Source organism: Stegostoma tigrinum, chromosome 12 (assembly GCF_030684315.1).
Source record: "Stegostoma tigrinum isolate sSteTig4 chromosome 12, sSteTig4.hap1, whole genome shotgun sequence".
In the NCBI taxonomy this organism is placed as follows: Eukaryota; Metazoa; Chordata; class Chondrichthyes; order Orectolobiformes; family Stegostomatidae; genus Stegostoma; species Stegostoma tigrinum.
The window spans coordinates 79,164,425-79,179,456 of NC_081365.1; the positions used below are offsets into that span (position 1 = coordinate 79,164,425).

The window sequence follows — 15,032 nt, forward strand, 5'->3', positions numbered from 1 at the left end:
AGACTGCATTCAATTTCCTGCTGTAGGTAAGATATCGTGAAACTTGAAAGGGTTCAGAAAAGATTTATAAAGGTATGGCTGGGATCGGAGGGTTTGAGCTATAGGGAGAGACGGAACGGTCTGTGATGTCTGGCGTGTTGGACATTCAGCTGTGATCTTACTGTGTCGGAGGATGATGCGTTGTATCCGGAGGTTGGTGGGGTGGTGTGTGAGAACGAAGGGGATCCTCTTGGGGCAGTTGTGGCGGGGGCGGGGTGTGAGGGATGTGTTGCGGGAAATGTGGGAGATGCGGTCAAGGGCATTCTCGACCACTGCGGGGGGAAAGTTGCGGCCCTTGAAGAACTTGGACATCTGGGATGTGCGGGAGTGGAATGCCTCATCCTGGGAGCAGATGCGGCGGAGGCGGATGAATTGGGAATAGGGGATGGAATTTTTGCAGGAGGGTGGGTGGGAGGAGGTGTATTCTAGGTAGCTGTGGGAGTCAGTGGGCTTGAAATGGTCATCAGTTTCTCGCTGGTTACCTGAGATGGAGACTGAGAGGTCCAGGAATGTGAGGGATGTGTTGGAGATGGACCAGGTGAACTTGAGGTTGGGGGTGGAAGGTGTTGGTGAAGTGGATGGACTGTTCGAGCTCCTCTCGGGAGCAAGAGGCAGCGCCGATACAGTCATCAATGCTCGTTCTCACACACCACCCCACCAACCTCCGGATACAACGCATCATCCTCCGACACTTCTGCCATCTACAATCCGACCCCACCACCCAAGACATTTTTCCATCCCCACCCTTGTCTGCCTTCCGGAGAGACCGCTCTCTCCGTGACTCCCTTGTTCGCTCCGCACTCCCCTCCAACCCGACCACACCCGGCACTTTCCCCTGCAACCGCAGGAAGTGCTACACTTGCCCCCACACCTCCTCCCTCACCCCCATCCCATGCCCCAAGATGACTTTCCATATTAAGCAGAGGTTCACCTGCACATCTGCCAATGTGGCATACTGTATCCATTGTACCCGGTGTGGCTTCCTCTACATTGGGGAAACCAAGCGGAGGCTTGGGGACCACTTTGCAGAACACCTCCGCTCGGTTCGTAATAAACAACTGCACCTCCCAGTCGCTAACCATTTTAACTCCCCCCTCCCATTCTTTAGATGACATGTCCATCATGGGCCTCCTGCAGTGCCACAATGATGCCACCCGAAGGTTGCAGGAACAGCAACTCATATTCCGCTTGGGAACCCAGCAGCCTAATGGTATCAATGTGGACTTCACCAGCTTCAAAATCTCCCTTTCCCCTACTGTATCCCAAAACCAGCCCAGTTTGTCCCCTCCCCCCACTGCATCACACAACCAGCCCAACTCATCCCCTCCCCCCACTGCATCCCAAAACCAGCCCAGCCTGTCTCCGTTTCCCTAACCTGTTCTTCCTCTCACCCATCCCTTCCTCCCACCTCAAGCTGCACCTCCATTTCCTGCCTATTAACCTTATCCCGCCTCCTTGACCTGTCCGTCTTCCTGGACTGATCTATCCCCTCCCTACCTCCTCACCTATACTCTCCCCTCCACCTATCTTCTTTTCTCTCCATCTTCGGTCCGCCTCCCCCTCTCTCCCTATTTATTCCAGAACCTTCTCCCCATCTCCCTCTCTGATGAAGGGTCTAGGCCCGAAACGTCAGCTTTTGTGCTCCTGAGATGCTGCTTGGCCTGCTGTGTTTGTCCGCCTTCACACTTTGTTATCTTGTATACTGTATCCTGCTCTCTTTATGTTTTCGATGTAGTGATTGTTTCATGTATCATGCCATGGTGAGATGTAAAATTGCTTCATTTGATAAGGTATAAAAAGTGGGGACTGTCCGCTGCTCAGGGAGAGTTGCTTACGAGACGCTGCACTCTGTGCCAGGTTGAGGACAGTGATCCTCCCCAGCTTGTGCTTGCTTGGTAATAAAGGGCTTGTGTTTTTCTAAACAGGTCAGTGTCTTGTTATAGCATCAAGTCTCCAAAAACGAACCTAACAAGGGGAAAGATTTAAAAGGGACAACTTTTTCACGCAGAGGGTGATGTGTGTATGGAACGAGCTGCCAGAGGAAGGGGAGGAGGCTGGTGCAGTTACAGCATTTAAAAGGCATCTGGACAGGGACATGAATGGAAAAGTTTGACAGGGATATGGGCCAAATGCTGGCAAATGGGACTAGATTAATTTGGGATATCTGGTTGGCGCGGATGATTTGAACCAAAGGGTCTGTTTCCGTGCTGTACATCTTTGACTCAATGACAACAATTCCTTAAATTCTCAATACTTATTCATTTAAAGTACTTTGGGAATGTGCTGGTAGCTGTGAAAGGCGTTCTAGAAGTACAAGACTTCCCCTTGATTTTGATTTGGAGCTGGCTTGAGTCTGGAGTGTGATAAAAACACTGTTGCAATTGCGTTGTATGATACAAACAATTAATGTGCTCCTTGATCTGACTCAACTTTTATTTTGCCATAAGCAGAAGTCCTTCAGAGCAGATGAGTTACTTTCCTGGCCTAAAGTAGCGATTAGCATATCTGAAGAGCGTTCAAACTTTACTGTCCCAAAGACAAATCTCAAGCTTTGTCACAACAGGCATCGGCACAATGGTAAAGGAAACATCAATGTCCTCAAAACCTTACTGTAATATTCATCACCGAATGATACGAACCTTCAGAAGCACCCAATAAGGGAACAAGCAATAGCATGGAGATAGTGTTTTGCTCAGAGAGACCCGTGTTAGGAGTGGGTATTTACAGAGTGACCCGTGTTTGGGGAGGGTATTTTCAGGGTGACCCGTGTTAGGAGAGGGTATTTACAGAGTGACCCATGTTTGGAGAGGGTATTTACAGGGTGACCCGTGTTAGGAGAAGGTATTTACAGAGTGACCCATGTTTGGAGAGGGTATTTACAGGGTGACCCATGTTTGGAGAGGGTATTTACAGAGTGACCTGTGTTAGGAGAGGGTATTTACAGGTGGACCCGTGTCAGGAGAGGGTATTTACAGAGTGACCCGTGTTTGGGGAGGGTATTTTCAGGGTGACCCGTGTTAGGAGAGGGTATTTACAGAGTGACCCATGTTTGGAGAGGGTATTTACAGGGTGACCCGTGTTAGGAGAAGGTATTTACAGAGTGACCCATGTTTGGAGAGGGTATTTACAGGGTGACCCGTGTTAGGAGAGGGTATTTACAGAGTGACCCGTGTTAGGAGTGGGTATTTACAGAGTGACCTGTGTTAGGAGAGGGTATTTACAGAGTGATCTGTGTTAGGAGAGGGTATTAACAGGGTGACCCGTGTTAGGAGAGGGTATTTACAGAGTGACCCGTGTTAGGAGTGGGTATTTTCAGAGTGACCCGTGTTTGGGGAGGGTATTTACAGAGAGACCCGTGTTAGGAGAGGGTATTTACAGAGTGACCCGTGTTACGAGTGGGTATTTACAGAGTGACCCGTGTTAGGAGTGGGTATTTACAGAGTGCCCTGTGTTGGGAGTGGGTATTTACAGAGTGCCCTGTGTTAGGAGAGGGTATTTACAGAGTGACCCGTGTTTGGAGAGGGTATTTACAGAGTGACCCGTGTTTGCAGAGGGTATTTACAGAGTGACCCGTGTTTGGAGAGGGTATTTACAGATTGACCTCTGTTAGGAGAGGGTATTTACAGAGTGAGCCCTGTTTGCAGAGGGTATTTACAGAGTGACCCGTGTTTGGAGAGTGCATTTACAGAGTGACCTGTGTTAGAAGAGGGTATTTACAGAGTAACCCGTGTTAGGAGAGGGTATGTACAGGATGACCTGTGTTCGGAGTGGGTATTTACAGAGTCTGACTCCTCCTCTGATATGTCACTCTCTCCTCCTCAGGCATCTGCACCCTACACCGCCAAAACATGGAATAGAATAGCATCCCTACCGTGTGCAAACAGGACACATGGTCCAGCAAGTCCACACCGACTATGCGAATAACATCCCACCCTGATTCATCCTGTTCCCTCTCCCTATAATCTTTACATTTCCCAATGCTAATTCACCTAAACTACACACCTCCGGACACTACGAGCAACTTAGCATGGCCTATCCACTAACCTGCACATCTTTGGACTGTGGGTGGAAACCGGAGCACCCAGAGGAAACCGATGCAGACGCGGGGAGAATGTGCAAACTCCAGACAGTCACCGAGGGTGCAATATCTGCCATGTTCAAGCATCTCTCCCTCCTCTGTAGCCTCTCACCCCAGCTGATGTCTCTGGCCACCAGACGTCTCAGACGTCTCCCCCATCTCAGACGTCTCTCTCATTCCTTCTTGGACATCTCTCTCCCTTTCCTCAAACATAGTCTCCCCCACCTCTCCCTTGTGTGTTGGGACTGTGTTGGACAGAGATTAATGAGTGAATGAAAGCAAAGTGTCGAAAACTGAGAGAGCAACTTGTTGTTTCCAAATATTTAGGTAAGCAGAGTGTTTCGGCCTGTGCCATGACTGGCTGCACAGTGACCTTCCTGTGTCGAAACTGGTTGTGCGACCTTGCACTTTGCTTAGGCCAGCAGCTTATCCAACGCCAGCCCCAACACCCACCACCTCCCGAAGCTGCCACACTTCCAACAAACCCAGTGGCTAAAGCTAAGCTTTTTGACAAAGATTGCAGCGTGTTGTAACTGTTTGACTGCAGTGGCATTTGCTTTAAAACACCTTTCCCTGGGACAGTCATGACTCGGGTCAGAAACAAGGCTGCACTGACTGGCGTGTTTGCATTGTGTTGCTTCGTCATATTCCTGGTCTTGTTTTCGCAAGATGTGTTTCGGAAAATCGTAGAAAACCGCATCAAAGAGGTAAGAAAGTTCAGGTCTGTCTAAGCTCCCTCGCCACGCAGTGATATATTTTGAGGATATTTTGCATGTTTATGCAAAGATATTTCAAGGTGTTTTATGTGAAATTGACAAACCATTCACAATGTGTGTCCTCCCAGTGTTCACTTCTTGGTTTAACCATTGCCTTTGTTCAATCATTAGTAAATGATAGCTCAAACGAGTGGCTGTTGAAAGACTTGGTTTAGGTCATCCAAACTATGTAGAGAGAGAGAGAGAGAGAGAAAGAGAGACAGAGGAGGAGAAAGTCCTGTGTGATGTCTCCTTCCATGTTGCTGTTGGATGGCTATTCCATCAACTTGGCATGAATGCCAGTCAGTAGGTGTCACTGCCCTCTCCAGACATTGTTAACCGAAAACAAAGGCTCCCATCCCCCGACCATAAATACCCACTCACTCTGCTCAGTGGTGAGAGTGTGTCCCATCTACAAGATGTACTGAAATAGCTCACCAACACTCCTTCAATATCACTTCCCAATACTGCAGCCTCTTTCACTTACAAGGACAAGGGCAGCAGATACATAGGAAGACCTGGGCCAAAATCCTGGAATTCCCACGACAACAGCACTGTGGCTCATATGGCCTGCTGCGGTTCAAAAGGCAGCTCGCCACTAACTTCTGAAGGGCAACTAGGGACAGGCATTAAATGCTGGCCCAGGCAGTAAGAAGAGAGTGAAGGTTCTTGTGGTGGATTAGTGCAGCCATTCTTTCATAGTTAGTAATAGTAAAGCTAAGGTGAAGCTGTTTCTGCTTGCCCTCCCAATTTTGTTTGAGGACATGGATTTAAAGTGATGCTCAAATGACAGAAGGGTGACATGAGGAAAACTTGTTTTTGGTAGTTTGGTTACAGAATGCACTGCCCAGAAATGTGGTGGAGGCAGGTTCAATTGAGGCATTCAAGAGGGACACTAGATGGTTATTTGGATTGAAATGATGTGCAGAGATATGGCAGGAGATTATCTCTAGGTAATGGTGTCTGTTTAACGAGCCAGTACAGGCACAATGGGCTGAATGGCTTCCTTCAGCACTGGCACTTCCATGATTCCATGATTATGTTGGAGATATGTGAGACAATGAGCATTTCTGTAGAATCTGCAGAGTTAAGAGCTCATGGGGCGAAATGCAGGTGTTTGCTACAGTGACTGTAAAGGAGGAACAGGGAATGGGGTTTGGAGTATTGCGAGCAGAGTGGCTATACATGAGCTGGCTTTCAGCAGAGAGTCATTGAGATGAGGCCTACAATTCTTCCCTTAGCAACTCTGGTGGGGTCACCTAACTATTCAGCGTTGCAACTGTGCTGTCTCTCACTGTACATTGGGTAGGGGGCATGTCAGCTGCTAACCTCCCTTAGGCCTATTGAGGCCTTGAACTAGACCATCAATGGGTTGTGCAGGGGCAGGCTGAATCTAGGGTGGATAAATAGCTTGTACAGCCAGTACTGATGTTGGACAGGAACCTCAATTAATGCCCCTGCTTCAAAGGAGCTCTGTGAGCTGCAAACAGGCAATACAAATGTTATGTGGAAACAGCCTTACCACCATGGAATGGTAGCTCAGTGGTGAGCACTGCTGCCTCACAGTGCCAAGGACCTGGGTTTGATTCTAGCCTTGGCTGACTGTCCCTGCGTAGGGTTTCCATGTTCTTCATGTTCCTGTGTGGATTTCCTTCTACAGCCACAAAGATGTGCAGGTTAGGTGAGCTGGTCGTGCTAGATTGCCCTGTACAAGCTAGTCACGGGAAGTGTAAGGATAGGATGGGATGTTCTTCAGCTGGTTAGAGCACTTGACGGGTTGAATAGCCTTTTTCAGCCCTGTAGGGATTCTATGACTGTTTTGAGCTCCTTCAGAATTCTATAAGTTTCCATTCTGTGACCAGCTCATGGTGAACGAGGAAGGAAAGAATGATGTGAAGGTGGAGGAGGAAACATATGAAGAAGTGAGAAAAGGAAGATGTGATCTATTTAGCCTCTATTGTTTGGGCAAGGCCAGCTCACTACACTGTTGAAAATGCTGCTCATGATGAAGGTAACTGCAACTGTGCAGGAAACTCCAGATCCTGCTCGATCTAGAGTGGGAGGGGAGAAACCACTCCCCAGTCCAATGAGAAGTTGTTCTTGCAGTTAACAAGATATTGATGTTGCACTTTGGCAATTAGTTCCAGGTTCTATTAATATAACAGACTTTGTCATAGAGACAATGAGGAAGATCCAAAACCAAGTCTCACCCATTCAAGTTCCAAAACAAGTTCGTACAGGATCATCACATTGGCTGGTGCTTATGGCACCCCTCAGTATTAACCCTCCCAGATCCATAGGCAACACATTCTGCCTAGGCTTTACATAGTCCAACAGTAAAGTCCACCAGTAACCCCTTTTCCTTATTCTCCCCTTATCTCATTCCTGACCCCTCCACTGTTCCCCACAACCCAAACCAGAAAGCTATCACCAAAATACACAGGCCAATTGTGAAATTCCGCTCAGGAAAGAATGCATTCAAATGTTAAACAAGCCCCCCCTTAGCCATGGCCTTAATGGTTTGTTGTCCATTGTGCCGTTCACGCCCCTCGTGCTCATACACTGGGGAGGTGATGGCCTAGTGGTATTGTAGCTGAGCTATTGATCCAGAGACCCGGGTAATGTTCCGGGGACCTGGGCTTGAATCCCACCACAGCAGATGGTGGAATTTGAATTCAATAAATTAGAAGGAAATCTGGACTTAGGAGTCTAACGAATCCATTGCCAATTGCTGGGGAGAAACCCATCTGGTTCACTAATCTCTTTTAGGAACGGAACCTGCCATCCTTACCAGGTCTGGCCTACATGTGACTCCAGACCCAATGTGGTGGACTCTTGCATACCCCCAAAAACCTTAAATTTATGACCTATTCAGCGAACCCCTCATCCCTTGAATGAATTTGGAAAAAAACGCACTGTGTTACCCAGCAATGGTGACCCCAGAAGGCTGCAGGGTGCCCCAGTACAGACCTGGGCCCGTGGTGTGGGTGGGGAGGAAGAGGGCAGAGTGGGTGTTGTGCTGTGGATGGCCACACGCTCCTGTTCCTTTGTCACTCTCTGCTGGGCACTCCCTGAGAGCCTGTAGGGAGAATCCAAGTTGCCCCTTTAATGGGCCGGGCCCATTAAACTCCATTTCTCTCCTCAGATACATCTTTTCCCAGCATTTTTTTTAAATTTTAGGAGGCGTATTATTAAGCTGGAGAGGGTTCAGAAGAGATTTAGTGGGATGTTGCTGGGAATGGAGGGTTTGAGTCCATAAACAAAGGCTGGCAAGACTGGGACCTTTTTCACTAGAGTGTAGGAGGTTGAGGGGTGACCTGAAAAAAGCGTCTAAAATAATGAGAGGTTTAGATAGAGTAGCTTCCTTTTCCTGAGGATAGGCGGATTTCAAGACTGGGGGACACATTACTGAGGTGAGAAGAGACAGACTTAAAAAAGACATAACGGGCAAATTTTTATCACAGAGGTCGGTTTGCGTGTGGAATGAACTTCCTGAGGAAGTGACAGACGCGGGCACAACGACAATGTTTCAAAGGCACTCAGATAAGTCCATGGATAGGAAAGGTTTGGAGAGATATGGGCTAGGAGCAGGCAGGTGGGAATAGTTAAGTTTGGGATTATGGCCGGCATGGACTGGATGGGCCGAAGGGTCTGTTTCCGTGCTGTGTGACTCTGTGCAATGCCTCCTCCCTCCCCCAATCCATCGCTGGATCCTAGTCCTCACGGAGGTACCATAGGTGCCAAACCCTGGTAACTGATGCCAGCTGCTGGGTCACACTGCCACCCACAGGCCAGCTGGTATAATTGCAGGGAGACGGGCGAATGTGGAGTAAGAAATTGCAGGGAGATGGAAGGATGTGTAGTAACATATTGAAGGAAGAAAGGGGGAATGTGCAGTAAGATATTGCAGTGAGACGGGGGAATGTACATTAAGATATTGCAGGGAGAAAGGGGGACAGTGCAGTAAGATATTACGGGGAGACGGGGGAATGTGCAGTAAAATATTGGAGGGAGACAGGAAGAATAAGCAGAAAGATATTGCAGGGAGACAGAGGGAGTGTGCAGTGAGATATTGCAGGGAGAGATGGGAACAGTGCAGTAAGATATTGCGGGGAGACGGGGGAATGTGCAGTAAAATATTGGAGGGAGACGGGGGAAGGTGCAGGAAAGTATTGCAAGGAGACAGGGGAATGTGCGGGAAGATATTTGCTGGGAGAGATGGGGAATATGCAATAATATATTGGAGGGAGAGATGTAGTAAGATATTACAGGCAGATGGGTGTAATGTGCAGTAAGATAATTCAGGGCTCGGGGGAATGTGTCCTAGAATATTACAGGGATACGTTAGATTTTCAGTAACATATTGCAGGAAGACGGGGCATGCGCAGAAAAATATTGCATTCAGATGGGGGAATATGCAGGAAAATGGTGAAGGGAGAAAGGAATATGTGCAGTAAGATATTGCAGGGAGACAAGGGAATTGTGCAGTAAGATATTGCAGGGGGACAAAGGGAATTTACAATCATATTTTGCAGGGAGACAGGGCAAAATGTTGTTAGATATTGTAGGGAGAGACGGTGAATGTGCAATAAGATATTGCAGTGAGACGGGAAAGTGCTGAAAGATTTTGCAGGGAGACAGGGGAATGTGCAGTAAGATATTGCAGTGAGACAGGCAATTGTGCACTAAGATATTGCAGGGGGACAGAGGGAATTTACAGTCATATTTTGCAGGGAGACAGGGGAAAATGCTGTTAGATATTGTAGGGAGAGATGGTGAATGTGCAGTAAGATATTGCAGGGAGACGGGGAATGTGCAGTAAGATATTGCAGGGAGAGTGGTGGAATTTATAGTAAGATATTGCAGGCAGACGGGAAAGTGCTGTAGGATTTTGCAGGAAGACAGGGGAATGTGCAGGAAGATATTGCAGGGAGACAAGGGAATTGTGCAGTAAGATATTGCAGGGGGACAAAGGGAATTTACAATCATATTTTGCAGGGAGACAGGGCAAAGTGCTGTTAGATATTGTAGGGAGAGACGGTGAATGTGCAATAAGATATTGCAGTGAGACAGTTGGTATGTGCAGTCGGATATTGCAGGGAGATAGGGGGAGTGTGCAGTAAGGTATTGCAGGGAGACAGGCGGTTGTGCAGTAAGATATTGCTGTGAGAAAGGTCAATATGCAGTAAATGTCAGAGGGAGATATGGGAAATGTGCAGTAAATTATTGCAGTGAGACAGGAGGAATGTGCAGTGAGATCTTGCCAAGAGACGGGGGAACGTTCAGTGAGATATTGCTTGGAGATAGGGGAGCATGCAGTAAGAATTTGAAGGGTGACGGGAGAATGTACAGTAAGATATTGCAGTGAGACAGGATGAATTTGCAGTAAGATATTGCAGAGAGAGATGGGGAATGTGCAGTGAGATATTGCAGGCCGGCAGGGGAAAGTGCTGTAGGATATTGCAGGGAGACAGGGGAATGTGCAGAAAGATATTGCAGGGAGACAGTGGTAATGTACAGTAAGATAATGCAGGGAGACAGGGAAATTTGCTGTAAGATATTGCAGGGAGGCAGGGGAATGTGGAGTACGATATTGCAGGGTGTCAGTGTGAATGTGCAGTCAGATATTGCAGGGAGATGGGGGAATGTGCAGTAAGATATTGCAGGGAGACAGGTTGAATTTGCAGTAAGATATTGCAGAAAGAGATGGGGAATGTGCAGTAAGATATTTCCGTGAGGCATGGGGAATGTCCGGTAAGATATTGCAGAGAGACAATGGAATTGTGCCGGAAGATATTGCAGGGAGACTGGGGAAACTGCTGTCAGATATTGCAGGGAGAGATGGTGAATGTGCAGTAAGATATTGCAGGGAGAGCGGTGGAATTTATAGTAAGATATTGCAGGCAGACAGGGGAAAGTGCTGTAGGATATTTCAGGGAGACAGGGGAATGTGCAGAAAGATATTGCAGGGAAACAGTGGTAATGTACATAAGATATTGCAGGGAGACAGGGGAAGTGTGCAGTAAGATATGGCTGGGAGACAGTGTGATTGTGCTGTCAGATATTGCAGGGAGTGATGGGGAATGTGCAGTAAGGTATTGCAGGGAGACAGGCGGTTGTGCAGTAAGACATCACATGGGGACAGGGGTATTTACAGTCAGATATTGCAAGAGACAGGGGAAAGTGCTGAAAGATCTTGCAAGGAGACAGGGGTAATGTGCAGTAAGATATTGCTGGGTGACAGGCAATTGTGCACCAAAATATTGCAGGGGGACAGGGGGAATTTACAGTCAGATATTGCAGGGAGACAAGGGGAATGTGCAGTCAGATAATTCAGGGGTCAGGGGGAATTTCCAGTCAGATATTGCAGTTAGACAGGCATAAATCCTGTAAGATATTGCAGAGGGACAGGGATAAGTCCTGTAAGATATTGCAGGGAGAGATGGTGAATGTGCTGTCAGTAATTGCAATGAGACAGGGGGAATGTGCAGTAAGATATTGCAGGGAGACAGGGGAATGTGCAGAAAGATATTGCAGGGAGACAGGGGAAAGTGCTGTAGGATATTGCAGGGAGACAGGGGAATGTGCAGAAAGATATTGCAGGGAGACAGGGGAAAGTGCTGTAGGATATTGCAGTGAGACAGGGGAATGTGCAGAAAGATATTGCAGGGAGACAGGGAAATGTACAGTTAGATATTGCAGGGAGTGATGGGGAATTTGCTGTAAGATATTGGAGGGAGACAGGGGTATGTGCAGTAGGATATTGAAGGGTGAGAGGAGGAATTTACATTAAGATATTGCAGGGAGATGGAGAAAGTCCTGTCGGATTTTGCAGGGAGACGGGAGAATGTGGAGTAAGATATAGCAGGGAGATAGTGGGAATGTGCAGTCAGATATTGCAGGGAGTGATGGGGAATTTACAGTAAGATATTGCAGGGAGACAGGTGGTTCTGCAGTAAGATATTGCTGTGAGAAAGGTGAATTTGCAGTAAATGTTAGAGGAGATATGGGGAATGTGCCATAAAATATTGCAGTAAGACAGGGGGAATGTGCAGTGAGATATTGCCAAGAGACAGGGGAAAGTTCAGTGAGATATTGCTGGGAGACAGGCAAGCATGCAGTAAGATCTTGAAGGGTGACAGGTGAATGTACAGTAAGATATTGCAGTGAGACAGGGTGAATTTGCAGTAAGATATTGCAGAGAGAGATGGGGAATGTGCAGTGAGATTTTGCAGGGTGACGGGGAACGTGCAGTACGATTTTGCAGGGAGAGAGGTGGAATTTACACTCAGTTAGGGCAGGCAGACAGGGGCAAGTGCTGTAGGATATTGCAGGGAGACAGGGGAATGTGCAGTCAGATATTGCAGGGAGACAGGGGAGTGTGCAGTTAGATACTGCAGGGAGAAAAGGGGGATGTGCAGTAAATATTACAGGGAGACAGGGAGAGCGTGCATAACGATATTGCAGGGAGACAGGGGCAAATGCAGAAAGATATTTAAGTGAGAGAAGCAACTTGTAATAAGATATTGCAGGGAGACAGGAAATAAGTGCAGTATGAAATTGCAGGGAGACAGAGGAATGTGCAGTATGATATTGCAGAGAAAGTGGAGGAATGGGAAGTGAGATATTGCAGGGAAACAGGCAGAATGTGCAGTAAGATTTTGCAGGCAGACGGTGAGATGTGCAGTAAAATATTGGAGGGAGACAGGGGAATGTGCAGCAAGGTATTGCGGGGAGACCAGGGGAATATGCAGTAAGATATTGCAGAGAGACTTGGGGAATGCACTGTAAGATGTAGCAGAGAGACAGAGGGAATGTGCAGTAAGAAATTGAAAGGTGACAAGGGAATGTACAGTAAGCTATTGCTGGGAGACAGGCGATTGTGCAGTTAGACATTGCAGGGGGACAGGGGGAATTTGCAAATATTGCAATGAGCAGGGAAAAGTGCTGAAAGATCTTGCAGGGAGACAGGGGAACTGTGCAGTAAGATATTGCTGGGTGACAGGCAATTGTGCAGCAAAATATTGCAGGGGGACTGGCGGAATTTACAGTCAGATATTGCAGGGAGACAAGGCGACTGTGCAGTCAGATATTGCAGGGGTCACGGGTAATTTCCAGTCAGATATTGCAGTTAGACAGTGATAAGTCCTGTAAGATATTGCAGGCGGACAGGGATAAGTCCTGTAAGATATTGCAGGGAGAGATGGTGAATGTGCTGTCAGTAATTGCAATGAGACAAGGGGAATGTGCAGTAAGATATTGCAGGGTGACGGGGAATGTGCAGTAAGATATTGCAGGCAGACAGGGGAAAGTGCTGTAGGATATTGCAGGGAGACAGGGGAATGTGCAGAAGGATATTGCAGGGAGACAGTGGTAATGTACAGTAAGATATTGCAGGGAGGCAGGGGTATGTGCAGTAGGGTATTGAAGGGTGAGAGGGGGAACTTACAGTAAGACATTGCAGGCAGACAAGGGGAATGTGCAGTAAGAAACTGAGGGGTGATGGAGGAAGGTACAGTAAGATATTGCAGGGAGTTGGGGGAATGTGCATTAAGATATTGCTGTGAGATAGGAGGAATATGCTGTGATGTATTTCCGAGAGACTGGGGAATGTGCAGTGAGATATTGCAGAGAGACGGGGGAATGTACAGTGAGATTTGCCAAAAGACAGGGGAACGTTCAATGAGATATTGCTGGGAGACAGGGGAGCATGAAATAAGAAATTGAAGGGTGACAGCGGATTGCACAGTAAGACATTGCAGGGAGATAGGGGAATGTACAGTAAGATATTGCAGTGAGACAGGGTGAATTCGCAGTAAGATTTTGCAGCGAGAGATGGGGAATATGCAGTGAGATATTGCAGGGTGACAGGGAACATGCAGTAAGATCTTGCAGGGAGAGAGGTAGAATTTACACTCAGATAGTGCAGGCAGACAGGGGAAAGTGCTGTCCAATATTGCAGGGAGACAGGGGTCTGTGCACTGAAATATTGCAGGGAGACAGGGGTCTGTGCACGGGATATTGCTGGTGGAGAGGGGGAATTTACAGTAAGATATTTCAGGGAGATGGTGGGAATGCACAGTAAGATATTGCAGACATGGGGAATGCGCAGTAAGAAACTGAAGAGTGAGGGGTGAATCTACAGTCAGATATTGCAGGGAGACAGCATGAATTTGCAGTAAGATATTGCAGAGAGAGATGGAGAATGTGCAGTAAGATATTTCAGTCAGATACGGGGAATGTCCAGTAAGATATTGCAGGCAGACAGGGAAATTTGCAATAATATATTGCATTGGGGCAGGGGTATGTGCAGTAGGATATTGAATGGTGAGGGGGGAATTTACAGTAAGATATTATAGTGAGACAGGGAAAGTGCTGTTGGATTTTGCAGGGAGACAGGGGAATGTAGAGTAAGATATCGCAGGGAGACAGTGGGAATGTGCATTCAGATGTTGCAGGAAGTGATGGGGAATTTGCAGTAAGATATTGCTGTGGGAAAACCGAATTTGCAGTAAATGTTAGCGATATGGGGAATGTGCAGTAAAATATTGCGGACAGACAGGGGGAATATGCAGTGAGATATTGCCAAGAGACAGGGGAGTGTGCTGTTAGAAATTGATGAGGCATGGGGTATGTACACTAAGATATTGCAGGGAGATGGGGGAATATCCAGTAAGATATTGGGGGGAGACAAGGGGAATGTGCACTAAGATATTGCAGGGAGACAGGCGATTGTGCATTAAGATATTGTAGGGGGCAGGGGAATTTCCAGTCAGATATTGCAGGGAGACAGGGGGAATGTGCAGTAAGATATTGCAGGGAGAGTTGGTGAATGTGCTGTAAGATATTGCAGTGAGATAGTGGAATGTTCAGTAAGATTTGCATATTACACAACATATTACAGGGAGAACGGTGCAATTTACAATAAGATATTGCAGGCAGACAGGGGAAAGTGCTGTAGGATATTTCAGGGAGAGAGGGGAATGTGCAGTCAGATATTGCAGGGAGACAGGGAAATGTGCTGTAAGATATTGTAGGGAAACAGGGGTATGTGCAGTAGGATATTGTAGGGTGAGAGGGGCAATTTACAGTAAGATATTGCAGGGAGATGGAGAAAGTGCTGTCGGATTTTGCAGGGAGACAGGGGAATGTGGAGTAAG

The 15,032-nt window shown here is 47.4% G+C and overlaps 1 protein-coding gene across 4 annotated transcripts in view; it reads left to right on the forward strand.

Annotated features, from left to right (window-relative positions):
* Window positions 1–4,521: 4,521 nt before the first annotated feature.
* LOC125457158 (lysosome membrane protein 2-like) overlaps window positions 4,522–15,032 on the forward strand; it is a 66,462-nt gene continuing 55,951 nt past the window's right edge. For 3 of the 4 annotated variants that reach the window (XM_048540996.2, XM_048540994.2, XM_048540997.2), the window contains exon 1: window positions 4,522–4,824. In XM_048540996.2, the coding sequence (XP_048396953.2) occupies window positions 4,702–4,824 (123 nt within the window). In that variant the 5' untranslated portion in view covers window positions 4,522–4,701. The remainder of the gene's footprint in view (window positions 4,825–15,032) is intronic. The other variant, XM_048540995.2, reaches the window with a different exon arrangement.